The sequence below is a fragment of the Sander lucioperca genome, chromosome 19 (assembly GCF_008315115.2).
Source record: "Sander lucioperca isolate FBNREF2018 chromosome 19, SLUC_FBN_1.2, whole genome shotgun sequence".
In the NCBI taxonomy this organism is placed as follows: domain Eukaryota; kingdom Metazoa; phylum Chordata; class Actinopteri; order Perciformes; family Percidae; genus Sander; species Sander lucioperca.
Genome location: NC_050191.1, coordinates 3,958,003 through 3,985,958, shown reverse-complemented (window position 1 = coordinate 3,985,958; position 27,956 = coordinate 3,958,003). Strand labels below are relative to the sequence as shown.

The following is a 27,956-nucleotide window of genomic DNA, read 5'->3' as shown; positions in this document are numbered from 1 at the left end:
GGCCACAAATAGCCATTGTTTGTTTTAACTTTAAGAAACAGAAAAACTGTAATAAACAGAAACATTTTACATTCTTTATTTTGTTTTTTTGTTGTTTTTCTCATCTCATTAGATGTGACAGGCTTCACATATGCTTCAAATATGAAGAAATGTATATATCATCAGTAAACATTGATTTTGTGATCATTCACTTAAAGAAAACCACTCTCTGATTTTATTTGGTTCGAAAAATCACAACTGAATCCACCGTTCTGATGGGATCAGGATAATCCTGTTTTTTTGGGTCAAATAGACCCGAGTTCAAAGTTTTGAAAAAACCCAAAGGGCAGGTTTGATCCAGATCAAATGTAAGTTCGGATTACATGATCTGGTCTTAGTTCGGAATCCCTCTTTTGCTTTTGAAAAACCCATTTCCAAGATTTGATCCAATCTGTGATCCGAAATCCCACTGGATTACTTTTGAAAAACTGGGCCCTGAACTCCAAACTGAATGTCAGAATGGGAAAGAAAGGTGATCTAAGCAACTTTGAGCGTATCATGGTTGTTGGTGCCAGACGGGCTGGTCAGAGTATTTCACAATCTGCTCAGTTACTGGGATTTTCACGCACAACCATTTCTAGGGTTTACAAAGAATGATCTGAAAAAGGAAAAACATCCAGTATGCTGCAGTCCTGGGGGCCGAAAATGCCTTGTTGATGCTAGAGGTCAGAGGAGAATGGGCCGACTGATTCCAGCTGATAGAAGATCAACTTTGACTCAAAAAACCACTCGTTACAACCGAGGTATGCAGCAAAGCATTTGTGAAGCCACAACACGAACAACCGTGAGGCGGATGGGCTACACCAGCAGAAGACCCCACTGGGTACCACTCATCTCCACTAAAAATAGGAACATGAGGCTACAATTAGCACGAGCTCACCATAATTGGACAGTTGAAGACTGGAAAAATGTTGCCTGGTCTGATGAGTCTCGATTTCTGTTGAGACCTTCAGATGGTAGAGAAAGAATTTTGGCGTAAACAGAATGAGAACATGGATCCGTCATGCCTTGTTACCACTGTGCAGGCTGGTGGTGGTGGCGTAATGGTGTGGTTGCTATCCTATCAATATGGGCCAACATTTCTAAAGAATGCTTCCAGCACCTTGTTGAATCAATGCCACAAAGAATCAAGGCAGTTCTGAAGGGGAAAGGGGGTCAAACATGGTGTTAGTATGGTGTTCCTAATAATCCTTTAGGTGAGTGTAGGCTGTAAGCTGTAGGAGACACAAGAGAACTGACTCAGTGAAACACACATTGAACATTTGAGCCAGGGGAAGAAAAACATTGCTGAGAACATAAAACCCTTTGAAAATGTCTCCTTAATGATAGTAAGAGGATATTGGACTGGGGAACAGGAACTCGAGCTTTATTGATTTTGTACCAACATCTAGTGTGTAGTGTGACTCATGAGATGATCAGAATAATAATGTTGCTTAACACATTATTAATGTTCGTTTTGTAGCAGCTGATGAAGGAATTCATTCACTATGATAAGAAGTTCATACCAGAAAAGCAGATTACAAATACTGATAGTGTGTGTGTGTGTGTGTGTGTGTGTGTGTGTGTGTGTGTGTGTGTGCGTGTGTGCGTGTGTGTGTGCGTGCAGTATGTCGTTTGAGAGTTTCGTCCACTGTCCTCCACATAACAAAGCCAGACGGTTGCTTAGTTTTTGCCACTGTAAAACACACACACAAACAAACAAAATGTTTCGACTTCATTGGTCACCTTTTCCTCTATATTTACATTTAACGGATGGTTTTCTATGTTATCGGTTATAGTTCAAAGGGTAAATGGTCTTTTCCACTTCCGCCAGAGGTCGCTTGTTTGTCTGTTCTTGTGCTGTCCTGGGTGGGTGGGGGGGTGGGGGGGGCGCGGCTCGTCCTCTTCTGTCCGACTGAGGTCCGACTCCTGCGCCCGCAACGTCGAGAGGAGATCACTCACCTTTGACCTTTTCTGAAACAAAGAGGAAAGAAAGGAGAGTGAACTTTGTGGAGTCAGCAGACGGTCAAGGCGTGCGTGCGTGTGTGCGTGTGTGTGTGTGTGTGTGTGTGTGTGTGTGTTTGTTCTATATATCTATATCTATATTGTGCTTTATTTACTCCCAGTGTGTCCGCTACTGTAATAGGGTCCCACTGTGTGTGAGTGCTGTTCATTTCATGTATCTAATTGTGCTTTGAGTTTGGGTTTCCATGGTGACAGAGAGCTGAAAAAAGCAGTCAAGAGGATTGGCTACATTTTAAAAAGACATTTCTCTCCCTGTTCACCGCTTCACCGTGTGTGTGTGTGTGTGTGTGTGTGTGTGTGTGTGTGTGTGTGTGTGTGTGTGTGTGTGTGTGTGTTATCTAAAGTGGAGTCAAACTAGAGAAAAACTCACACTCAGATTTTTTCTCTCTGGTGGGTCAGATGGATGGGGGACTGAGAGAGTGTGTGTGTGTGTGTGTGTGTGTGTGTGTGTGTGTGTGTGTGTGTGCGTGCGTGCGTGTCGTCTCTCGTGTGTGTATGTTTCTATGTAGGTGAACTGTATGTTTATTGTGCGTTTATGCGCAATGCGTGGCCATTTGTTTTCTCTCGAATGCCCAAGATGAATTTCTCCTATAGGAGACAATAAAGGCTTCTCTTATCTCATCTCTAATCTCTAATCATCTTTGCCCGTTGCCTCTCGTTATGCTATTTTTCACTTTGGGCTACACGCCTCGTTACAGAAGACGGACGGACCGGGTGTGTGTTGTTGTCTACCTGTGTGCGGCTGGTCCCAGATGTAGCTGTTGAGGATTTCTCCGAGGGTGTAGAAAACGCAAATCACCGCCGTCATGGCGCTGAAGAAGACGACCCGAGCCAGCGGAGTGATGCGCTCCAGCACCGGGTACACCCACACGCCCGTCACCTGGTGCACCCAACATGTCCTGGGCGGGCGGGGGACACAGGGAGTTAACATGCATTCAGAGTACATTTTATACACGCATAGTGGACTGTATAGTGAATGAAATTAACCGCCGAGAATTCAAACACTACTACAAAATGACACAACACACTACATGGTGCATTATTTCTGCGATAGGGAACGGTTTCCCTGTGTATGTGGTGTTCACGGAGTGTTGGAAACAGGAAAACATCTTTGGTACCAGAGGATGTATCCCACGCCGAAGCAGCACACGGCCGCCAGACCACACGTCCTGCCGGGGTACCGATGGTGGGTGGTCCGCATCTCGATGATGATGAAGGGAAGAACAGTGGTGTGCTGAGAGAGAGACGGACATTAGGAAAGAAAATAAATGTGACGCTACAATTTGTGTTAAGTGAGCCTAGAAACTTTCGAATGAATAGGAAAACTGACAAACAACAACTTTGAACTTTTTGGATGGATCTGTGGGAACTTTGTTTGTTCTCTTTGAATAATTCATACGGTCTACATACAGTGTCTGTGCATGTGTGTGTGTGTGTGTGTGTGTGTGTGTGCGCAGACACCTGTGTAATCCACCTAAACACACAAACACATTTAATGGAGGGCATGGCATGTGCTGCTATTTTTCGGTGCCGTTTCTCAAAAAAACAAACCACACACACGAGAATTGGGTTCAATCGGTGTGGCTGTGACTCGCAGTCACACAGCGGTAAACAGACACACACCAAACTGGGAATAACGCACACCAGTATGTATGTATGTATACCCACAATCATCAACCAGTAATGCTCCCTGCATAACTGATACAGCTGTCTGGTTTGGTTTTCAAACTCGTCTGCCTTCACTTCAACTACTCTCTTTGTCCACTAGGGGGCACTCAGACACAAAAGACACACACACACACACACACACACACACACACACACACACACACGTAATTGTCTCAGCAGAGTTGAGACCTCTTACCTCATTTGCACTCTCGCACAGCTGTAGATCAGTGTGTGTGTGTGTGTGTGTGTGTGTGTGTATGTATGTGTGTGTGTGTGTGTGTGTGTGTGTGTGTGTGTGTCTGTCAGAGTATTCACCCTGGGCAAAGTCAGACTGCTGAGCTCTTTTGTCTCCAGCCGTCGGCCTCGTTATGTTTTTGGTGAGAAAACCGACGACTGGGATTCTTCTTCCACCTGTTAATTGTTCCCACACTGACTCGAACAGCAAATATGTCCTTCAGACTTCAAAAAGTCCACTTAGGTCTAGTTTGAACTAGAAAACATGCCTTTACCCACATGTCAATGTCATCATTTGACACAAGGGGTTGGAGAGCGATGTAGCGTTCGTGATCTGGTCATATTTCCTTCTTTGAATTCTTTCATTCACTCTGTGATAAGAACGACAATGGGACGGAGAGTATTGTCGTGAAATTGCAGCATTTACATTGTCTTCCGAAAAAATGAGAAACAGAAGCATAGCGAACCGTCCAACCACAGCCTTTTTTTGTCTCCTTTTGTGAATCCTCCCAGAGCCCCTCTACGGAGAGCCTGTTCACTCCCTATTTAGCCCCATTGTACCGAATTTGGTTGCAGTTCCACTGGGGGTGATCGCAGGCCAGTGCAAAATGAATGGGAGTCTATGGAGCTAGACGGCTAAATTTGCCCGACTGCCGTTGACAAATCTCACATTTGATTGCAGTTTTTGCAAGTTCAACATAGATTATAGGTCGAAAGTTGAATGAACGAGTCCTTATGTCCCTTTGATTTCTTACAGGTTGAGTCGTTGTTGCCCATAACACGCTAGCATTCTGCTAATGAATGCTGATTGGTCAGTGAAGGACTGATTACGATCGGAGATCCCGCTTGACGGCATCCGAAGCAGAACCAGAATGTCAGAGTGAATATTTCGGCGTGGTCTTTAAAACATTAGCAAACCTCTTTCTAGCACGTGTATTAACAGGGAGAGCCTAACCTGTCAGCTGTGTTGTCGATGCCTCGAGAGAACAAAGGAAGTGACTCAGAGCTCGCCGTGAAGCAGTATCTCCGGCCGTACGATGTGTACGACGTTACTGACATTTTAAAAAGGCTTTTTAGAACAAAAAACACTTTAAAAAAATCTAACACCCAGCAGTGTGTATTTTCTTAGCCTCCCCTTTCAAATGCAACATTCAAATTACTAGACAAAAAATTATATCCTGAGAAAAGTGGATTTTGAGGGGTATAGCTCCATAGAGTCCCATTCATTCTGCACTGGCCTGTGAGTGCCCTCATGTGGAACCAGAGTGGAACTGCAACCAGTTCAGAAGCCGGAAGTTTCCCAGGAGTGGAACTTCTCCCCTTATTAGAAATTCTCTGATCCACCTTAAGGGGCACCAAGGACACAAAAACAAAGGCTTGGACGAGCAGCTACTCGGGCCGCAATGCCTCTTTCAGGCTTGGATTGAAATGTCTAGCATGTCAACAAACAAACTTTAAACCATTTCAAGTCGACCTTAGGAAGTCCAATCAATTCAATTTTACCGCAGGCGGACTCCAATCAAGCTCTAGACACGTCTCAAGGATAATTAAAGCCAATGGGACACACCTGATGACAGTTTGACAGTGCCACAGCAAAGGGTCAGAATACTTATACATGTTTCTCTTTGTCATTATGGGCTACAGAGTGGTTGAGTGATTGGTGGGCAAAAATGGCAATTTAATCCAGTTCAAATTAAATCTGATGCCTGTGTATATAATTCCCACTGGCGTTTAAGCGTGGTTTCTTTATTGTAAGCAACGCTGGGCAACTCCTCTATAAACTATGGGGAAACCTGGGCATTTGAAGCTGAAAATATAACCTAGTCATGAGATTAAAAAAAAGTATTTTAGTGTTTCAGGCCCTGTTTACACGTACATGGTTATTTTGAAAAACGGAGACATTTCCCTTCGTTTGTGCCCTTCGTTTACACGGAAACTCCAAAAACTCCAGCCAGAGTGGAGATTGTGGAAATCTTCGTTTGCACGTTTGCACGTAAACTGAGATAAACGGAGGTTTAAGCAGCCGAGGAAGTGAGGAAGAGAAGAGAGAGGAAGTGATTCGTTGCTGCTGTTGCTATTTTCGGGATCCTGATTGGCTAACGTGGGCTTGAGCTTCTCGTTACACTGCCACCTACAGGTTTGGCATGCTCTTGACGGCATACTGTATATATAGTCTCAATTTAATTCCACACCAGGCACTAAAACTTCCCACAGAAACCAAAACCTTCACTGTAAAACTCACTGACCAATCACACCTGAAATTAGATTTTAGGGCTGTGCAATTAATCGAAATATAATCCTGATTATGATTTCGGCTCCCAATGATCACAAAAACACAATAATCGAGAAAAACAATTATGTAGCTCATTACGTTTTGCAAGTAAACTTTTATTTTCTCTCGTGTACTGAATGAAAAACTTAAGTTTAAATAGGAAAAGTATTAAGGCAAATTTCACGGTTCTATGTGTTTTTTTTACTGTTGATTTATTTAACTTTTTCCACTGTTTAAGTTCAATATTTGCAACATCTTTCCAGAAGTCAACGAGTAATCGTGTTAAGTTATCGTGATTTCAGTATTGACCGAAATAATCGTGATTACATTTTTTTCCATGATCGAGCAGCCCTACTTAATTTCTTAGCTCTGATGCTACGTTTACACGTGGCCGGCTATTTTAATAAACAGACGGTTCAACCTCTACGTTTTCAAAAATAACATTGTGCAAGGCCTTCAGTCTTCAGAAAAGTGTTCGTTTACACGTACACTTGTACATACAGGTATATATATGTATATGTATATGTATATATTATCTTGCTGTCACTGTCACCACGTTTGAAGACATTCGGTGACAGTTTACCAGGAAAATCACCCGTGTGTGTATTTGACACAGCAGGGTGCTTTGTGTACTGTACAGCAAAAGGGGAAGGTCACTGTGTCACAACCTTACTTTGACCAATCGGCTTCTCAGGTTTCCCCCTCAGAGGATTTGAAAAAAGGTCAGACTAAAGACGCCAAGTACCGCATGTGCCAACTGACGAGAGTAACAACATCTCTGAGGAAGAACAGAATAGCTCTGTCTGTCTCTCCTGGGGTCTTAAATTCTAGGTTTCCCTCCCATCATTATAACACACACACACACACACACACACACACACACACACACACACACACACACACACAGACACACACACACACACACACCCTGACGCTGCACTTTTACCCAGCGTGCCTCAGTGGAATTCCAGCCCTTGGTCGTGTTTAAGTTTAGTCTCTGTCGAAAGGACTCGCTGCTCGTAAATAATACTCCATTTATACTTGCTGTCCCTCTCTCTCTCTATTTTTGTTTCTAGGTCTCTCTCTTTATTGTCCTCTGTCTCTTTATTGTCCTGTCTGTCTGTCTGTCTGTCTGTCTGTCTGTCTGTCTGTCTGTCCCCGAGGTTTGTGGTTTCGCTCCAGCAGCCAGCTTTCTGCCTCTGTGGAAAATCCCCCCTCTTGGGCAAACAGCGGTGGTGCGATCCTGTGGTCCGGGGCTAAAAACAGGACAAACCATTTCACGCAGAGACACACAGCTGGGGGTGGGTGGGGTCACGTGGCCGAGGGGGCAGGTTCCCGGGTTCAAACATCTTACAGTGTGCGACCAACAAAAAAAACAAAAAACAATGCATCGGAAATAGATTTACTCTGGGATTTCAAAAAACTAAAAAAAAAACAACTTTTAGAAGCAGAGGACGTGACCTGAAAAGTTTTGGCTTCTACGCTGGAATCTCTCGATCTTGAGCAAAGCACGAAAGTTGAACTTTGTGTAATTGTGTCTGCTAGTCCTGCAAACAGAGGACAGTTCTGAGAACAGAGACACATTTTGCTTTGCGTTGCGCCGCTTTTAGTGCGGACCAAAGAAAGCAACGCGGTACACTTAATCACATGCACTCTTGTTGGCATATGATGTTAAAGGGGAACTTGGACCCTATTTTCCTCTGTTTGTGTGTAACTGACTGAACAACGATCTTTGAAACTGGTCCAGTAATGAGCAAGAACGTGGGCTTTTTTTTTAATGATAGAATGACTGTTTACTTCCATGGAGTCTGGTGGCTTTAGCGATAGCACTTGCGAGGATGTTTTTATGTTACAAAAAGGATCGTTCTCTTTAACAGAAAGGTTGACCTCCGTAGAAATCCTTTCCATAATGTTGTCAGACCCTTAGAATATTAATCAGAGCCTGTCAGCGGCAAAACGAGCACTTTTGTGGACGTAAATTGAAGGTGCGCAATTGCCCAATAACCTACATTGTAGCTTGTTTCGCCGCTGCCGACTGCAGCGATCTCGCTTAATACTGGACCAGTGTCAAAGATTGTTGTTCCCATCAGTCACTTAAGACACAAGAACATATCCTAGGGTCCAGGTTGAAAGAAAAAAAAAGTTACCCTTTAATACATTTAGTATCTTTGGAAACGTTTGTATCCTCCGCAGAATTGAAAATAAACTTCTGTGGCTTTTGAAAAGACGTTTTGGCTTCATGACATCAGATTAGGAGGACCAATCCAGTGGTGAGTGCGGCAGACAGAGTTCGGGAGGTCAGAGGGCAGCAGCTGATGCAGAGCTCGTTGCACTGATGGTTTCTTTTTAACTGAACTCCACTTGAACTCTGAAAATCAAGCTAAAAAAGTCCCCTGTTGACATTTGTCTCAACAGGTTTATTTATTTATTTTTTTTTAATTTAAGGAGCTTATCATGTCACAGAGGGACAATCCTGTTCCACCTTCTTTCAAAACACACTCAGAGAGATTGTGTCTGAATATCAACAGCAACAGCACCGTGCACTGAAGCCATTTCATGTCAGAGGCAGACTGTTCCAATATTAGAATCACTATTATCAGATTTCCTTCTCTTTAGTTCTGATGAATTACTGATGTTACTGTTGTTATTACAAACTCTCAACACTGATCAGTATTGGGCTTAAAAAGTCAGTGTGTGTGTGTGTGTGTGTGTGTGTGTGTCTGTGTGTGAGCTTGTTTAACTATATTCGTGGGGTCCAAAAACCGGAAGTACAGTATACTTGTGGGGTCCGGACAACTTTGTGGGGCCAAAATGCTGGACCCCACAAGGTTAAAGGTCTGTTTGAGGGTTAAGACTTGGTTTTAGGATTAGGGTTAGAATTAGGTTATGGTTAGGGTGAGGGTAAGGGTTAAGGTTAGGCATTTAGTTGTGATGGTTAAGGTTAGGGTAAGGGGCTAGGGAATGCATTATGTCAATGACGGGTCCCCACAAAGATAGTGAAACAAACGTGTGTGTGTGTGTGTGTGTGTGTGTGTGTGTGTGTGTGTGTGTGTGTGTGTGTGTGTGTGTCACACAGTTCAATGGCATTGCACTCAGTATCAGACTATAATCTGCTGTTGTAATGAAAATCCTCACTGTGTGTCTGTCTGTGTGGGTATGCCTTTCATAAAGTGTGTGTGTGTGTGTGTATACGCACGCATGCACACACACACACACACACACATTTGGCTATGCTTGTTTGGACTCTGTTTTGGATCACACAGGTTATAGAACAGGTTTGTTTTGATTAGTGTGGTTCTCTAAGCAACCAACATCGGACAGACGGGGACCCCACCCCTGAATCACATCCATCATTTAATGGGGAATGCAGTGCTTAGCTAGAGGAGATTAGTGGTGTAGGAAAAACTAAATTCTGCTCCATGAAAACATTATATATTTTTCAGTGTTCTCTAATCGTTGGTCATGCCAAGAAACATATAAAAGTTTATACTGCTTAGTGTTTGGGGATGACTATTTATATTATTATATATATATTTTTTTGAATAAATCAAAACAGATCAACCCCACTGTTACGCCGGTTACACCAAACGTTAGTAATGGCAAGTGAAAAATATACAAAGTATTCTGTATTTATGCAAGTTGATCCAAATATGTATGCGCATGCAAGGTGGTTTTTTTTGCCAGCTGTGAGTGTTTGTACGACAAGAATTTCTGAGGTTTTTTTCCCACAAATTTATGACTTTTTAATCTTAGGGAATATTTAAGTTTTTCCTCGGAAATTAGCGACCTTGATCTCGGAAATCCTGAGTTTTTTCTGGGAATATTGCCCCCTCCCCTAACTCCGTGATAAATATAAAGTATACCTACAATGGCCATAATACATACGTTAACAAGTCATCTTTAGACCGAATTACCGTAACATCGTGCTAACACAACAATCACTCCCGGGTAAACAAATGGCAGTTGATTTGAACTGCGGAAATATGTGAAATCTGCCAACTTGTTTCTTTCTGTTGTCATTTTTACACGTAACTGTAACGTTTAAAAGATATAGGGTCCTATCCTGCACCCGGCGCGACGCAAAGCCCGACGCAAGACTGTCTTTGCTATTTTAAGACCGTCCAGCGCCCGCGTCGTTTAAATAGCAAATGCACCTGCGCCCATCTGTGCACCCATGGGCGTGCTGGTCTTACAGGAAGGTGTGTTCAAGTGCATTCTGGGCGTATTGCTATCTTGAGGCAGCGGGAAGTGATCGCGCCATTGACCAACAAAAACCTGGTCTAAAGTCAGTAAACGCAGCATTTCATTGTTATTTTAACAGCAAATTAGTAAAATGTGCCTAGGCTCGCTACTAAGCTCATCCCCGTCACTCTCTCATTTGCTCGACCACACCCCCCCCACACACACACACACACACACGTTTGTTTCACTATCTTCGTGGGGACCCGTCATTGACATAATGCATTCCCTAGCCCCTTACCCTAACCTTAACCATCACAACTAAATGCCTAACCTTAACCCTTACCCTCACCCTAACCATAACCTAATTCTAACCCTAATCCTACAACCAAGTCTTAACCCTCAAACAGTCCTTTAACATTGTGGGGTCCAGCATTTTGGGCCCACAAGGCTGTGCAGACCCCACAAGTATACTGTATTCCCCGGTTTTTGGACCCCACGAATATAGTAAAACAAGCACACACACGCACGCACGCACGCACGCACGCATGCACGCACGCACGCACGCCGGGCCCGCTATTCTCTTAAAGAGATCGACGCACACACCAATGCACCAGTATAAACTTCAGGCCACTTACGTAGGCTACAGCGAAAGCTCCGCGTAGAGCCTCTACAGAAGCATGAATCCCGCTTAACTGTTTGTTTAGCTGATTAATAACTGTGTTGTGCAGTCTGTGTGGCTTCAATGTTGATCTTTCTATTGTTTCTTCCTGGCATTAAGGACATTATTACAAAGTTACGGAAGTGATTAAACCAAGATTTTAAGCATCACAGATGACAGAGATCAATAACAAGTCTGTAAAACCACCACTTATTCCCTTCTTTAATTACTTTGTCGGCTCGACCGTTGACAGATTTATTGAGGTACCGTCTCTCTTTCTTTCTCTCTCTCTCTCTCCCTCGCTCCACATCACTCTCAACCCCTCCCTCCTCTGATGGGAATGGCGACATGGTTGCCGTGGCAGCCAGTATAGACAAACAACAGCGATACCATGGAATACCGCAAAATATTTACAACCTGACTGGACTCACGCACATGATTCACAAAGGCACACACACAAACTTCCTCACGTTTTCGCGCCGTCTCTCTCTCTCACACACACACACACACACACACACACACACACACACACACACACACACACACACACACACAGTGCGTTTCACTGTCTTTGTGGGGATCCGTCATTGACATAATGCATTCCCTAGCCCCTTACCCTAACCTTAACCATCACAACTAAATGCCTAACCTTAACCCTTACCCTTACCCTCACCCTAACCATAACCTAATTCTAACCCTAATCCTAAAACCAAGTCTTAACCCTCAAACAGACCTTTAAAGTTGTGGGTCCAGCATTTTGGCCCCACAAAGCTGGCCGGACCCCACAAGTATTCCCAGTTTTTGGACCCCACGAATATAGTTAAAGCACACACACACACACACACACACACACACACACACACACTTTGGTCGTGTTCTGATTGTTTTGGTCCTTGGCGACGCCGCTATAGCAACCACTCAGCGATTACATCATCTTCTGGAGTATGAGAAGAGACAAACACGCTGTCTTTGTCTCTTTTGATTAAATCAGCGTTATGGGAATGACCATTTTTTAAAACGCGCCGCCTCCCGTCACACTGCTCTGTGTTCTGGCAGGAGGAAGCTTCATGAGAAGGCTTTGCATATTAAAGCCAAAGTGCTGGAACATTTACTGATTATCTCACAGGCTGATTTAAAAAAAACACACACACACACACACACACACACACACACACACACACACACACACACACACACACAGCTGACGGTGTTATCAGGCGGTCGACGCGGCGTGTCAGTCGCTGTCTAAACATTAGATTAAACCTCATTTCCTCTAGATGGCAAATCAAAGCCAGCCATCAGCCGCCGACTCTATTCAAATTCAGAGGTTCACCAGCACCAGGCTTTGACCTCTGATTAGGTTTATCGAGTACTTTGTGATCCACTGATACTACTATCAGTACTATAGTACTTCGGTCTCCTAACTGTTCCCGTGATCAGTGATAAATCTGGTCCTTATTGGCCCACTCTCTGGAACACACTGCCCCATGATAGAAGATGTACAACTGTGTTGTTCTCTCGGGGCCTATGGATAGCTTGCCTCCGTATCTTAGGGCAGCGTTTCTCAAAAGGGGGGTACGTGTACCCCTGGGGGTACTTTGGAGGACTGCAGGGGGTACGTGACATTTTTTTGCAAAATGTTTTTCAGTTACAAGGCTGTAGTTACTTCTACTGTCTTTTTTTTCCTCCAAGTTTGTGGCTTTTTCAAGGTTTTTGAAGTTTGTCACCTTTTCTTGAAGGTTTTGTCGCTTGTTTTGACCTATTCTTGCCTTTCTTCCTTACCTTTAAGTTTTTTTCTGCTTTTTTCAAAGTTTATGTCACTTTTTCGAAGTTTGTCGCTTTTTGGAATTTGTTGTCACTTTTGTCGCCCTAGTGTTGCCTTCCTTATTTCTACTGTGTTTTTTTTACCAATTTTTTTATTGCTTTTTTTAAGTGTGTGTCTCTTTTTTCGAAGTTTTTGTTACTATTTTCGACCTATTCTTGCCTTACTTCCTTCTTTCTACCGTCTTTTTCCAAGTTTTCGCCTTTTTCCATCAGCATTTAAATATTTTCCAGGTATAAGGCTGTTGTTTAGTAAATCTATCGCTGACATCGCTGTATTCTTCCTCTTTATAGGGACTTTTTTTTTTACCAAACAATTTTCGCGCTGGTTAGGGGGTACATGGCTTAAAAAAACTGTTCAAAGGGAGAACATTATTGAAAATAGCTTGAGAACCAGCGATTTAAGGTATTCTAGTTTCGGTTCGGGAGGCAGACACTGTCTCCACATTTAAGAGCAGAGCTGGGAAATATATCAATATCATGATTATATATGAGACTAGATATCGTCTTACATTATGGATATCGTAATATCGTGATATGACACACGTGTCGTCTTTTCCTGGTTTTAAAGGCTGCATTACAGTGAAGTGATGTCATTTTCTGGACTAACCGGACTTATTAACTGTTTTATTATTTACCTTTACCCACCTAGTCATGGTATCCACAATATTGGTGATTATTTATCAAAACTCTCATTGTGTAAATATTTCGTGAACGCACTAATAGTCTAGCCTGGAAATCCAGACTCAAATCTGAAAGATTAAGGGTCTGGCATCAAGTAATGAAAACGGCCCAATTCCAGGGGCGGCACCAAGCATGCATTTGAAAATCTCACTGCACACAATTGGATAACACTACGACCAATCACGACAATACACAAGGTGACGTATCCAGAGCCCCATACGCTTAGCTACCAGCGGAGCTAACTGGTAGATTAAACTCTTAGCTACCAGAGGAGCTAACTGGTAGATTAAACTCTTAGCTACCAGAGGAGCTAACTGGTAGATTAAACTCTTAGCTACCAGAGGAGCTAACTGGTAGATTAAACTCTTAGCTACCAGAGGAGCTAACTGGTAGATTAAACTCTTAGCTACCAGCGGAGCTAACTGGTAGATTAAACTCTTAGCTACCAGAGGAGCTAACTGGTAGATTAAACTCTTAGCTACCAGCGGAGCTAACTGGTAGATTAAACTCTTAGCTACCAGAGGAGCTAACTGGTAGATTAAACTCTTATCGCCCAGCTCTATTTAAGAGTATGCTTTAGTAACTAAGGGCTGGCTCAGGTTTGCCTTTTGCCATTAGTCTGGATCAACGCCGGAACATCCAGCGGTGGACGTCACGCCACCTTCCGCTCTCTGTGTGTTACCGCTTCGGGAAACAATAACAAACTTCGAGCCATTGAGCTATACGCTGAAAATGGCAAGTTTTGAAGAAAAATTGGACGGTGCAGCAAGGCAGGCCTGCTTGGTTCTTTCAGGGAATGATTGTTAAGATTTACAAAGAATATGTTCACTGCATTTCCTCTCTAACTGGGATGTTTTGGGACTGATTGGTGGGATTGCTGTGGCGAAAGTACACTGGTAAGAGCAAATGAGGTTTAACAACGTCTCCAGGTATAACACATGGAGCTCCTCTCTCCACCTCTCACCCATTCATGTCCAGGACTTTAAATTGACACCTGCCAACCCGTATCATTATTAAGTCACTAGCCAATTTTAGGCCAATTTAGGCCGGTGATGAAAGAAGCAAATAACACTGTGTCTGTTTGAATTGGCAGGCTGCAGAAACGATGTGACAGATTGCCCGATTGGTCTGTTGTTCGCCAAGAAATTGGGTTGTGTGCGTTTGACTTGGAAAACATCATCTTTATCTAGCAACACTGCTCGCCGTACTAATCCTACATTTCCCATGGACACTCATGTCGTGACGTGTTGTGCAACCGTTGGTCTACATGCCTAGCGCGCGGTATCGATTACGAGCAATGCTGAAACTGAGAACGGTAACGTAAAGTTAGTTAGGAAAAAACAAACATTTGGCTAGTGGAAAGTCTGATTGGCTGGTCACTTTAAAAATCGGCAAGCCGTGTTGGCTGGTGATCAAAAAAGTAAATTTAAAGCTTCATGTCCCATTAATGCAGGTTACTAATTTAGCTTCTTTCCCGGAGTCCTTGTGATAAAAGAAATATGTAAGATGCAGGCAACCCGAGGGAAAAAAACTGTTACTGTCTTACATTGTCATTTGTACCAATATATCATATCAAATAAATTATATAAATAAATAAAGTGACAATGATAAGGACAATATCAGTATAGACAACTGGACTCACCATGCCGTGGTTGAGCCACTGAGGGATGAAGTTGTCCAGTAGTTTGGGGTAGACCAGCTCCCTGTCGTACAGGTAGAGACTCCAGAACGTGAACACCACAAACTAGAGAGAAAGAAAAAGAAAACACAAAGTCAGAAAACAGTCCGCCAATATCAAGGAGCTGTATAAGACCAAGGATACTCTATGACTATAGATAGCGCATTACACGCTGCACCAATGGTACAAAACGGTACACACTTCCTGTCTCCTAAATGGGCGTGGCCTCGCTTGAAAGTGGAGTGAAAGTCAAGTGGATGGATGAAAAGTTATATTTGTATAATTTATTATTATTTTTCTTTTGCTAACATTAGATATTTACACAGCTAAAAGACATTAAGCAAGGGTTGTGCCGATGAACAATATCACCGTCGCCGGTGGACGATATCATCGTCTATCGTGATGGCAGTCAGCCATCACGAGCAACCATCGTGTTCCTCGTCGCGGGCGCTGGACGGGAAATTGACAACTGCGTCGGTCTTAAAGCATAACTCTCGCCAAAATGCAACCTAGGGTCTTTTTGTGAATGTAACCGAGTCAAACTTTTGTTTAAAAGCATATTTAGGACGGAAGCGCCACTTTTAAGATTTACCGTATTCTCGTTTTTCGGTCAAATGGCCTTTTGAATGGGAGTGCTTGAGGCACTTTTATGCTAGCCTCAAAACAGCTATTTTTAAAACACTAAGAAGGCTCGGCACAACATGAGACTTTGATCCAATTATCACCAGGGGCTCTACACCTTAACGAAAGCATTGACAACATTGTTTGTTACAGAGTTTACTAAAAAGATAAGGTTTTGAGCAACTCACGTTAGCAGTTGTCGTTTGAGATATTTAAGATATTTATACCCAACCCGAGCCTGACACAGTTAAATTCTCATACTAATGACACATGTACGTTTGTAGGAAAGCATTCGAAAATGTGAAAAGATGAGCGCATCAGCGCATACGGGGCAACAAGCGCACGTTAACACAGGCTGCCTTATTGCGCTGATGTGACCGAGCCCGATCCGAACCGAACATCATTTCTAAATATCTGTCTGAACCCGGGTTCGGGTATCCATCCTCTAGTTAGCTTATCCGTGTTGCCAGATCTCGCGAGAGTTTGTTCCGGAGACAGAAACAGGTCTGAAAAAAATGAAAAATGCCATTTTAGTGTAGGAATGTTCTGGAGATACAGTATGTGGCTTGGGAGAAAATGGGTCCAATATTTACTTTGGTGACTACGGGGCGGAAGCATCAATCATAATCTGTGTTCACGTTCACTTCTCCCTTTGGAGAATACACCCAAGACTCCGTTTAGCTGTTGCCCCCCCCCCTCCGTCCACAGCAGGACATTGCTCAGCTTCCATGTCGGTACTCCTGCCTGCTTCTCCAAACTGGGGGTGTGCCGACCGCCATCTACTGTAGCTAACACACCGATGGAGAAGTAGTTCATACAAACACACTTTAAAACATCCAAACTATCCCTTTAATGATAAGCTGTATTGTCATGCTGCAGTAAGAACACAATAAGCAGAATGTGCTGCCTCAGTAGAGATGGAAGAATTAGAACATTTCCTAATGAAGTCTTACGTACGGTGTGGTTTATTCATGACAGTAAATTATACTGTGCTCCGATCCTTTCCACACTGTGGTGGTGGTTCAATGGTTACAGAAGCATGTTGATTGCCAAAACGATTCCCTGGCTGTTGCGGCCACTTTACATCCCACATGGGCTGAACGCGCCATAAGCTAACAAACCCTAATGTATCTCCAGCAGACTGTTTGGACCCAGGCCAGACCATGTTAAGCAGGACGGGGAGGTGGAATTACCTGACTGTCATCTGGGTTCCAGTTCGAGGCATCTGAACTATCCCCCACTATTGTACGCTGATCGGCATGTTCTCTGCTTTCAACAGGCCGGTGGAGGCAGGAAACACACACACACACACACACACACACACACACACACACACACCGTGTGTCCATATACACAAAAACCCTTCCTCTAGTTTCCATACTACCTTACACAAAAACAGATGCCCATATGGAGACGCATGCACATTTACGTGTAATATATGCACCTGCACACCTGTGGATGTACCAGAGCGATACACTCACACTCACACACACACACACACTCTTTCCATATCAGTTAGGCTAGGTTTCCAGACATTAGCCGTGGTGATAATCATGTCTATTGTACTGTGTGTAAACTGAACTCAGTGCCTAACTTACACATGGCACCATGCCAGCTGATTGCTTCAATAGCTAGGTGTGTGTGTGTGTGTGTGTGTGTGTGTGTGTGTGTGTGTGTGTGTGTGTGTCGGACAGAGTAGGTGCTTGCATGCAACACACACCTACCCTCGTCTGTGCCAGCTATCTAACTGGCACTCTGGTTGCCTAGTTAGTTATCAACTCTGTGTGTGTGTGTGTGTGTGTGTGTGTGTGTGTGTGTGTGTGTGTGTGTGTGTGTGTGTGTGTGTGTGTGTGTGTGTGTGTGTGTGTGTGTGTGTGTGTGTGTGTGTGTGTGTGTGTCTGTGTCTGTGTGTGTGTGTGTGTGTGTGTGTGTGTGTGTGTGTGTGTGTGTCTGATCAGACAGCGGTCACCCTCTGGCTGTCTGAAGCAGTTGAGGACAACACCGTTTTCTTTGTTCTGGTTATTCACAGCGAGATTCTAACTGAGCTTCAAATATATTTAGCTACTATTTTATTTGTTTGATTTGCTTCAGGTGACTTCTTCAAATGCCTTGTTTAGTCTCAACCAACAGTCCAAAACCCAAAGACATTCAATTTACAACAATGCAAAACAGAGAAAAGCAGCAAATCGTCATATTTACAAAGCTGCAATGAGGAGCTTATACCGCCCTCCATGTGTGTGACATGCATCGTAGAAACCCGAAATACAAGTATGAACCTGGAAATGAGCATACAAAAATTATTTAAAATTTCAACATTTACAACTCCATGACAACTGGGCAAACTCTATCTGCTGACGAAGACCATGGTTGCGTCCGAAATCGCATCCTCTGCACTACATACTCTATGTACTGTACACTATCATTCAACATATTTTTGTGTAAATAAACAGTAGTGTGGATCTTTCCAGACGCACTACGTTAATGCCACACCACAAAAAAGTTAATGTCAAGCCCTGATCTCGATGCCAGACGCCATTTTGTAACAGAAAGTTACAACTGTTGATCATCATCATTCTTTTTATCCATTATTTGAGCATTGAAATATACCTCAAACCTTAACGTTGTTAACAGTTATACAAAGACTTTTATGTCCCGCCCACTCCATCTCTGTCAGCATCAAATCTAACTGTTGAGATGAGAGACATTGTGGGAGGAATTATTTTTATTTTTTAAGCTTATATACTCTTAATCTTTAAGCTTTTTTTAACGTTGTTGCTTTTGCAGAGTTTGTGTCGCATTTTTCGGAAACACAATTGACAATTGTTGGTGGTTTGGAGGTTCTTGTCGCTTGCCCCCATGTTGAATCCAAAGTTACGCCCTTAGACTAATCGGTCAATCATTTTTTTATGCTTTTTTTCATGCTGAATGACTTATTTCAGAGAGACTTATGAGCACATCTCTGGTAAACACAAGATTTAAAGTGGAGCTTTTGCAGGATTCTTTGTGGAGGGACTCTGAAACTGTGGAGATCTTTCGATTCAAATCAACTAATCGATTAGTCGACAAAATCACATCAGTGTTTATCGACTGAGAATTTCTTTAGTGGAGGACAGCCCTACTACTCACAAAGCAAACTTGCAGACATTTGTGAAATTGTGTTTGGGACTTGTATACTTTTATTGACTACCTTTGTACTGTATTTGGTACTTTTTTAATGTCTAATCTTTTGTGTGTAGGGAGTGTGTGTGTGTGTGTGTGTGTGTGTGTGTGTGTGTGTGGGGGGGGGGGGGTATTTTGTGTGTGTTTTTTAATGTCTAACCTTCTTGTGATATCTTATCTTTCTTACTGTTTTATTATTCTACCTCCCTGCCCAGGGACTAGGGGCGAAAAATAGGAATTTGATCTAAGCCGGTACATTACATCTCTCCTTGTTTTATCTAAGGTTAATTAATGTTCTTTGTTCGTTGTCCCTGTTCAAATAAATTAACATAACACTAGTCAGCTATAGTTCTCTGAAGTGTCTGTGTTTGTTGACAGAAAGCCTTTATATAACTCGGAGATGCCGTAACGTTGAATAGTTTATTGTTGCTGTTAAGCAAGCCTTTAAACTTGATGGCTTTTTGGAGCGAGAAACTCTGGCTAACTGAACTCATGGGACAGACACAACATATTTAAATAAATGGCCTGATTCTCTTGTCATACCACGGGCTAAATGTATAGTCAATCAGTACGTTTACGTGCACACCAATATTCCACTATTATTCCGAATATGACAATATTCCGAATTTGATACAGGTCACGTAAACAGCATATTCCGCTTGGATATTCCGAATAAGGCCTTATTCCGAATATTTTCCGATTAAGACGTGGTATAGGGGTGCCTGGATAGCTCACCTGGTAGAGCATGCGCCCCATGTACAAAGGCTCAGTCCTTCTCGCAGCGGCCGCAGGTTCATCTCCGACCCTTTGCTGCATGTCATTCCCCCTCTCTATCTCCCCTTTCACATCTTCAGCTGTCCTATATAATAAAGGCTTAAAATGCCCCAAAAAATAATCTTAAAAAAAAAGACGTGGGATATTCTGGTATTATTCGGGTTTTAGAGGCATTGTTTGGACATGTGTACAGCGCATTGGAATATGCGTCTCAATCGGGGGTTTTCACCGCAGGCTAATGGTCAGCTCTGTGCGTTGCTACGGATATCAACAGGTTTTCAAGAAGCTGGTTGAAGGAATGAAAGAGGGAGGCTGTGTTCACACAGTCCAACAAGTCCGCCACCGCTGGTAAACTTTGAAAAAAATCCTGTTTTGCACGGCTACATGTAAACGGGAATATTAGTCAACTATTCACTTTCATTAGCCGTGTAAACAGCTTAGTCAGAATATCGTCTTTTTCGGAATTAGGGCAAAAAACGGAATATTATGTGCATGTAAACATATTGACTGATACATTAAAGAAGACAAGGATTCATGTAAAATGTGCAGACCTGACTGACGTTTTTTTCCCCAAACGTTTAAAGGCTAAGGCCTACCACATACTAGACGCTGAACAGACTTTGAAAAGACTAAAGTCTGACAGCATCTCACATCTAAAGACAATCATCTCACATCCAACGTTAAAGACTGTCGTAATATGTAAAGACTGGGGATCTTGCAGGAAACGAAAAATGTGGCCAAGCTAGCTAGCTACCGCTAGCGTTTGGCTGGTAACTTGAGAGAAAGTTTGCAGTTTCTGTTCTGCCGTACACGCAGATAAACGGCGGCAGTACCCGGAGGTCTGCGTTTACCCGCCGGTAAAACTCCTGTTGGATGACGCGCTTCAGAAGGGTTGAAAATTGGCAATTTTCCCTCTTTAGCGTTTAGCTTAGCGCGTAAACAACACTGGCACTAGCTATTTGCTGCTCCCTGTTTGTTATTGGAGGGAGAGCACCCATTGGTTGTTGACAATGTTCACGTGATTTATCTTCACTAACAAGACTTAAAACTTACGAAAATATCAAACTCGTTTGATTTTGTCAGAAGTTGTTTTGGGCACCAACTAAGCTAAATGAATGTAAAATCAATGTGAGCATTAAAAATAAACAACTTTTCTGAGATCTGATGATTGTAGTTTGGTCTCCAGTGGACTTCTTTAGCAAGTTTTGCCTTTAAGCTTTCTGAGTTTTATTCATTTATTATCTGCTCTAGCTTTTCCAACATTTTAGACACAGATAAGGTTATACTAATAATGGTCCAAAATTATGTGAAATTGCATTTTCTTTTAATGAAAAACATCACATTTTCCTGAGGGAGGACCCCTAAACCCCTGCCGACAATGTGCACCTCGATCTTCTATAAACCTAGGAAAAACCCCGCATTTTGGACATCCACACGCTGATGCTTTTTTGAGACTTATCGGAGAGGACAAGCCTTCTGAATCAACATTTGGCCCACGCTTCACAGAGACCAAAGAAAAGGGCAAGAAAAAGGGTTGAGCGACAGAGAGCTGATTATACTGCAAATGCATAAACTCAAGCCTTTGATTCCTGCAAGCCAGGCTGATCTTTCCCCAGGCTATTGTGCGTTTGTGTGTGTGTCTTTCGAGTGTGTGTGTGTGTGTGTGTGTGTGGGTTTGGTTGCATGCGTCCATCCGCTCACCGCTCCGACAGGGAAGGCCAGTACGGCCATCATCCAGTCCCTCAGGCCAATCAGCTTCTTCAGCTGCCGCTCCTGCTCCCTGCTGTCGCCAGTCCTAGTCAGCAGACTGGACACATCGATCAGGACGCACAGTCCGAAAAACACCGCCTGGATCACCTGAGGAGAGAGACGGGGAGAGTTCAGCAAGCTCTTCCACAGCTGACCGTTTTCACATGACACTGTAAAGATGTAGAGAGAGGGAGGGGTGGGGGGAAAAACAGCTTATGCCTAACGTTACCATACAATAGAAGACTCCGAACAGACTTTAAAAAGACGGAAGTCTGACAGCATCTCATTATATGTAAAGACTGGGGATCTTGCAGGGTCACACATTGCAAGACTACAACTAGATTCTTTTTGAAAAATGTAACCAAGATAGCTAGCTACCGCAGGCGTTCGGCTGGTAACTTGAGGGAAAGTTTGTAGATTTTCTGTTCTGCCGTACACGCAGATGAATGTCTCCAGTACCTGGAGGTCCTCGTTTATCCGCCGGTAAATCTCCCGTTGGATGACTCACTTCAGAAGGGCTGAAAAACGGCAACTTTCCCTCTTTAGCGTTTAGCTTAGCGTTGTGCCACAGCAACCATAAATAACACTGGCTCTAGCCGTTTGCTGCTTCCTGTTTGTTTTTGGAGGGAGCGCACCCATTGGTTGTTGACAATGTTCACATGATTTAACTTCATTACTAAGACTTAAAACATATGCTGCGTTCCAGGCAACCCGTAACCCGTGTTTTTACGCAACCTTCTACCGGTGAAAGTGCCCTGGAACGGCAGTCAAACCCATAACTTACTCCCCGTGAACTCGTACCAGATGGTTGTACTCCCAGTTTTGGACGTCACACACACATAAACAACAATGGCGACCCCCTGTTGATGCTGTACAGACGCCGGTGATTAACGGTGAGAAATAGAAATAAATAGACATAAATAGGCAACGTTAAGTAATTCCGCACACTGTAATCAAAACAATACACATACGATTGTGTACTACTACAGGTTATGTTTATTAAATTAAGCCCAAAATATGTCGGCAACTAGATATCGCTAGTATCAGCTAGCGCTAGTATCAGCTAGCACTAGCTAACGTCAACGTTAGGTAGCCGCTAGCTAACGCTAGCTAGAAGGGTTTGTGGTGACTTTGCCTGGAACGCTACCAAGTCGTGAGTCGTGACTTGAAGTTGTATCTTACGGGCTAAAAGTTGTGTCTGGAACGCAGCATTTGACTTATAGTAGGAAAAGCACAGCTGAAATTGATAACCTTAATGATGGCTCAATTCCATCAAGTGTCCCAGTAAGCTATTTCAGTGAGTCAGCATGCCCAATACCAGGACCTCTCCTAAGAGGAATGCAGCCACCATTAATGGTTTTGAATACACTTTACTATGACACGTCAACATGTCTGCCGTGAAAAAGGTCTATGCTTAATTCATATTTTTTGTTTGGCTGTTCACATTACCTTTTAAAATGTGGCCTATATCAGATTCCAGCTAAAAATTGTGTCTGGAACGCACGTTTGATTTTGCCGGAACGTCGAGACGGGAAAAAGACTGACTGGGACTCTGAGTTTTATGACCACCTGTGCTGAACGATTGAGACGACGGGAGTGCGCCCCGACTCTAGTAAGACTCTCATGATTTCATTCCGATGTTGGTAATTTGCCTGCAACAGTGGAATCGCTTGAAAAGTCGTTTGGCGTAAGGTCGGCACAAGATCATTTTTCAGAAGAGGAAGGTGGGAAGCAAGCGAAAGTAGAGTTGATGAGAGAGAGAAGCCACACATTAGAGCAAAAAACCTGCACTGCAATCAAAGCAATCATTGCATTATGTGGTGCACTCACTTTTCCTCACCTTCCTCTGCTCCAGTCAGTAATTTCACACATTACCCCAAAGTCATGTCAACATCTTCAGGAGAGGGTGGGGGAGACCCTGGCTGAGATCAGCATGTGTGAACACAGCCAGCTGGAGAACCAGTTTGTCAGGACCGCTGGGGTGTTTTTTGTGGTCCGTGTTTATTTACCACAAACGGGAAAAACTGTACAGACGTCTGACAATGTACACAGCACCAGCTGTGTTTGTAGAACAGCTCAGCCTTTAACTGATCTCAGAACCATTTTGTTTGTCACAGTTTACTCCATGTGCTTCGCCTTTTTATCTACTGTAGCTAATTCAATTCAATTCATAGCATCAAATCATAACAAGAGTTACCTCAAGACACTTCACAGATAGAGCAGGTCTAGACCACACTCTATAATTTACAGAGACCCAACAATTCCAGTAATTCCCCCCAAGAGCAAGCATTTAGTGCAACAGTGGCGAGGAAAGACTTCCATTTAGGCAGAAACGTTGAGTGGCGAGGAAAAACGTTCTTGTTTTCCTTGTGTTTGACGGTGACCATACCTAGAGATTGGCATGGGGTACTTTCCATAAAATCATCTCTCAATGCAAATCAAACCAGCTGTTAGGCTAACTGAAATAAAACCATGCCATATCTCTAGGTATGGTGAAGGGTATGTGATGATGTGGGGGTATTTTAATTCCAAAGGCCAAGGGAACTTTATCAGGATGCATAGTATCCTGGATCCATGAAATAACTGGCCTTTAAAAATAAAAATCTGCCTGCCTCTATGGGAATTTAACATAGGGGTGTATAGGGCTGGGCGATATGGAGAAAATCAAATATTACGATATTCTTGACCAAATACCTCGATATCCATACCGCAACGATATTGTAGTGTTGACTATTGGTGCTGTCACAAAATATTTACACAATGAGATTTTTGATAAATAATCACCAGTAATGTGGATATAATGACTAAGTGGGTAAAGGCAAATAATAGAACAGTTACAACAGTCTGGTAAGTTCAGAAAATGACATCACTTTACTGTAATGCAGCCTTTTAAACCAAGAAAAGACAACACTTATGCCATATCATGATATTACGATATCCAAAATCTAAGACGATATCTAGTCTCATATCACGATATCGATATAATATCAATATATTGCCCAGCTCTAGGGGTGTACATACTTATGCCCCCTGTATTTTAAGGAAGAACATTTATTTACGATGCATTATTTGTTCACAAAGAAAATTGGTGTCCTTAAAGGTTGGATTTTACCTAATTTTTTTAATTAAGGCATTAAGATCAATTTCCAAAGGATGATTTTTTTTAGTCCTCTTTTTAGTCAACTTTAGCATGGGTTCATAAACTTAGGAGTGCTACTGTAAACAAACACACCGCAAATACTTGACTCGGATTATGAATTTTAAATGCTCAAAGTCACAGGGAGCTGTAGGACATTAAGTGAATTGTGGCGAGAGAGTAGGCAGCTCTCCTTTTCTCCCCGTGTAATGAAACACTCCCGTCAATATGTTCACAATGATGGATCTGACCTTTTTCCAGAGAGAGATGGAGAGAAATGCACCCACCCGTCTCTCCTCCTCATCGCTCCTCCTCTCCTCTAATCTCACATTGGGAGTATCAGGTGTCCCCCGCTGGGTGAGCGGAGGGCTGGACGTTGGAGACACTTGCCTTTAAAAGCTATCGGATGCCAATTCACCTCCAGTTAGGCACGTTGTGTTTGTGTATCATCCAAAAAATACTTAGCTGGTGCCCTGCTTGATGTGTGTGCATTTGTGTGCGTGTCTGTAACTGAAATGTGTGTGGATGTCGGCACAAATACAAGTCTGATACCTATCCTAGCTTGCCTGCTACATATATAATGGGTTTCTATGTGAACTCGGCTAGCGATGAGGCTCTGAGCAGCAACAACACCACCAAAAATCAATCACAATCAAAGTGCCGACGTTTGTAAAATGGATCTCAACGCAATCCTGTCAGTGTAGCACTTATAATTTGCAGGGCTTCATATTACACATGTTCATACAGTAACAAACACACACACAGATTAAGAGGCAGATGTTGCAGCAGTGTGTGTGTTTCCTGGCTGCTGGTGTGTTCAGGTCATTAACAGCACGGTTAACCATGAGGAGAGGTCTAATGTGGAAAATATGACACAGCTGTTTCTCACACACACACACACACACACACACACACAATAGGGCTGGGAATCGCCAATGATTTCTTGAGTCGATTCCGATTCACAAGGTCCCATTTCGAGTACATTTCCGATTCGATATCAATTAGTTTAGGCAAATGTCAGTTACAATACCAGTTTCGCTTGGATATAAAAGAGAACAAACTTTTCCAAACCAAAGCCAAAACCAGAACACTGAATTGCATTTTGTAACTCTGAACGCCTCACAAAGCTTTTGAAGGCATCATTTGTCACTCCAAGTTACGGGAAACATATATGCCACGTATATAGTATGTGTATAATATATACACGACGTTCCACTTCTGGGATTGCTCCGGTGCCGCCCAAAATTGACCTTGGCCTATCTTTGTGTTGTAATTTTAAACTCTGGTGGATTTCTGAGGACTATGGTTAACTGCTCCTCAGATCTCTGCAGGGTAAATCCAGACAGCTAGCTAGACTATCTGTCCAATCTGAGTTTTCTGTTGCACGACTAAAAATACTTTTAAAACGTACACACATTCCACCAAAACAAGTTCCTTCCCGAGACTATTTTGCAGCGGCACCGTGGCTCTGTCCGGCTCTTAGTGACGATTGTGATTGGGTTAAAGAAATACCAATAAACCAGAGCACGTTTATCTCCAATCCCAGAATGCTGTGTGGACTAGCCAGACCTTCCTCCGCAGCACTGTGGAGGAAGGTCTGGCAAAGTGAGACTACAGGAAACACAGCTGAGCAACAGTACTGTCACATTACTACTGAAATAAACAGACATTACCACAAAATTGACTTTTTGGTTCTTCAAATGGAAACAGTCACTACTGAGAGAACCTTCTGCTCCTTGTCCACAATGGTTCACACACACACACACACACACAGCTGAAGTTGACCTGCTATGTTCGTGAACGACTGGCTTATTGAATTAGTCTCTAATACAGCTGCCTCTTTGTGAATGTGCATGTATGTGTGCGTTGTTTGGGATGACTGGGAGCAGTGTGTGTTTGTGTCTTCTTCCAATCACTACTGTGTGAAGTCCTTAATCTACTTTTCACTTCATAATACTGGTGATAAAGCTGAATGGGTCTCATTCAGAAGCTTTCACAAGTATAGCAAAGAGCACTGATGCAAACCTTCTGCTCATATTTTTTATTTTTTTTAACCGCAAAATGTTTTAAAGTCTTACTGTTGACATCTGCTCGGTTGAATTAATCCTGAATTTGTTTTATCCGTGTTCATTTCCGGGGCTGCACCTGAATTTAAAGCCTAACACCGGCTCTGTTCTTCAAATGTAGTTTAACTAATTAGGAATAAAATGCTGTTATCAGGCTAAATTAATCCTGTTTATTTTCATGCACCTAATTGGGTTCACTGAAAGCAACTTGAGGATTGATTTTGTAATCATCCTAGATAAGGTTATCTTGAATAACAGTGACAATTGTTGGATGTGCATATTGTTTCTTCGTAAAGTTTGCTGTGGCTATATAAAAAGGTCTTCAGGACCAGTTTGGAAATAAGGTTGTTTATCCTGTGTCATACTTCAATTTTATGCAATATATATATATATATATATATATATATATATATATATATATATATATATATATATATATACATACACTTTCTTTTTATGTTTGAAATATCCATCTTTCTTTTTGTTTGTCTGTTGGTGAATATTCAGACAAGTGTATGTTGTTACACATCTCATTCTTATGTATGGGAGGCTTTTACAAATCAATAGCGAACGCGCAGCGCGCTCCCGTGTAGGGGGGAAGCATTTATTTGTAACAGGAGTGCATTCGGCAGCGCAACACCTGTTCCGGTTCAGCCACTAACACAGTGAGCTCCCCAGTCAAACACGTTGGGGACTCCAAAGTCCAGACACATTTTAGTCCAAATAAATGTAGTTTAATGACCTTCTTTCCGATTAGCGATGCATTACATACCGGGACAGTGAGGACAGGGAGGCGGAAACGCGGAATAATCAAACCTGATAGCAACACTAAGCACGGCATAGCCTCTTTGTACCGACTCTGCAGCTCATGCAGCTAACTTTAGGGTTGAAATAACATGAAATGTTAAATCTCACCAAGTCGATGAATGTCAGAAACTTCCAGCTGCCCCCGTAGGTCTGGTGTGCCGGCATGTCTAACGCTTTGTAGTGGCAGAGGATGGAGAAATATGACATCAGGATGGCGACCCGGAGAACCTGCGAGGGGATCAGCGCCATGATGCTCGCTCTCTGTGTCTTTGTTCACCTGTCTGACTGATGCCTATGTGCACCTTTTTCTACCTTTCTATCTGTTTCTCTTTAATCCTACGTTGGCCTGTTTTCACCTCCCTCCCTGTGCCTGCGCCTCTCGTGCCCCCCCCCACTGTCTGTGT

At 42.9% G+C, this 27,956-nt stretch overlaps 1 protein-coding gene across 1 annotated transcript; it reads right to left on the bottom strand.

Annotated features, from left to right (window-relative positions):
• Positions 1-1,384: 1,384 nt before the first annotated feature.
• aig1 (androgen-induced 1 (H. sapiens)) lies at positions 1,385-27,956 on the bottom strand. Its single transcript, XM_031307892.2, has 6 exons — positions 27,661-27,956; positions 21,496-21,651; positions 15,205-15,306; positions 3,162-3,277; positions 2,776-2,942; positions 1,385-1,992 (listed from the first exon to the last, which is right to left on the bottom strand). Exons 1-6 carry the CDS (start codon positions 27,799-27,801, stop codon positions 1,973-1,975), a joined length of 702 nt encoding a protein of 233 aa, XP_031163752.1. The 5' UTR covers positions 27,802-27,956; the 3' UTR covers positions 1,385-1,972.

What these genes read in the sequence shown, in the direction of transcription:
- aig1 (XM_031307892.2), bottom strand. Translation starts at nt 27,801, where the DNA reads ATGGCGCTGATCCCCTCGCAGGTTCTCCGGGTCGCCATCCTGATGTCA. An exon ending in TTCTGACATTCATCGACTTG is followed by an intron (nt 21,652 to 27,660) that starts GTGAGATTTAAC and finishes CTCTCTCCTCAG; the next exon opens with GTGATCCAGGCGGTGTTTTT. An exon ending in CTGGGACCAGCCGCACACAG is followed by an intron (nt 1,993 to 2,775) that starts GTAGACAACAAC and finishes TCTTTGTTTCAG; the next exon opens with AAAAGGTCAAAGGTGAGTGA.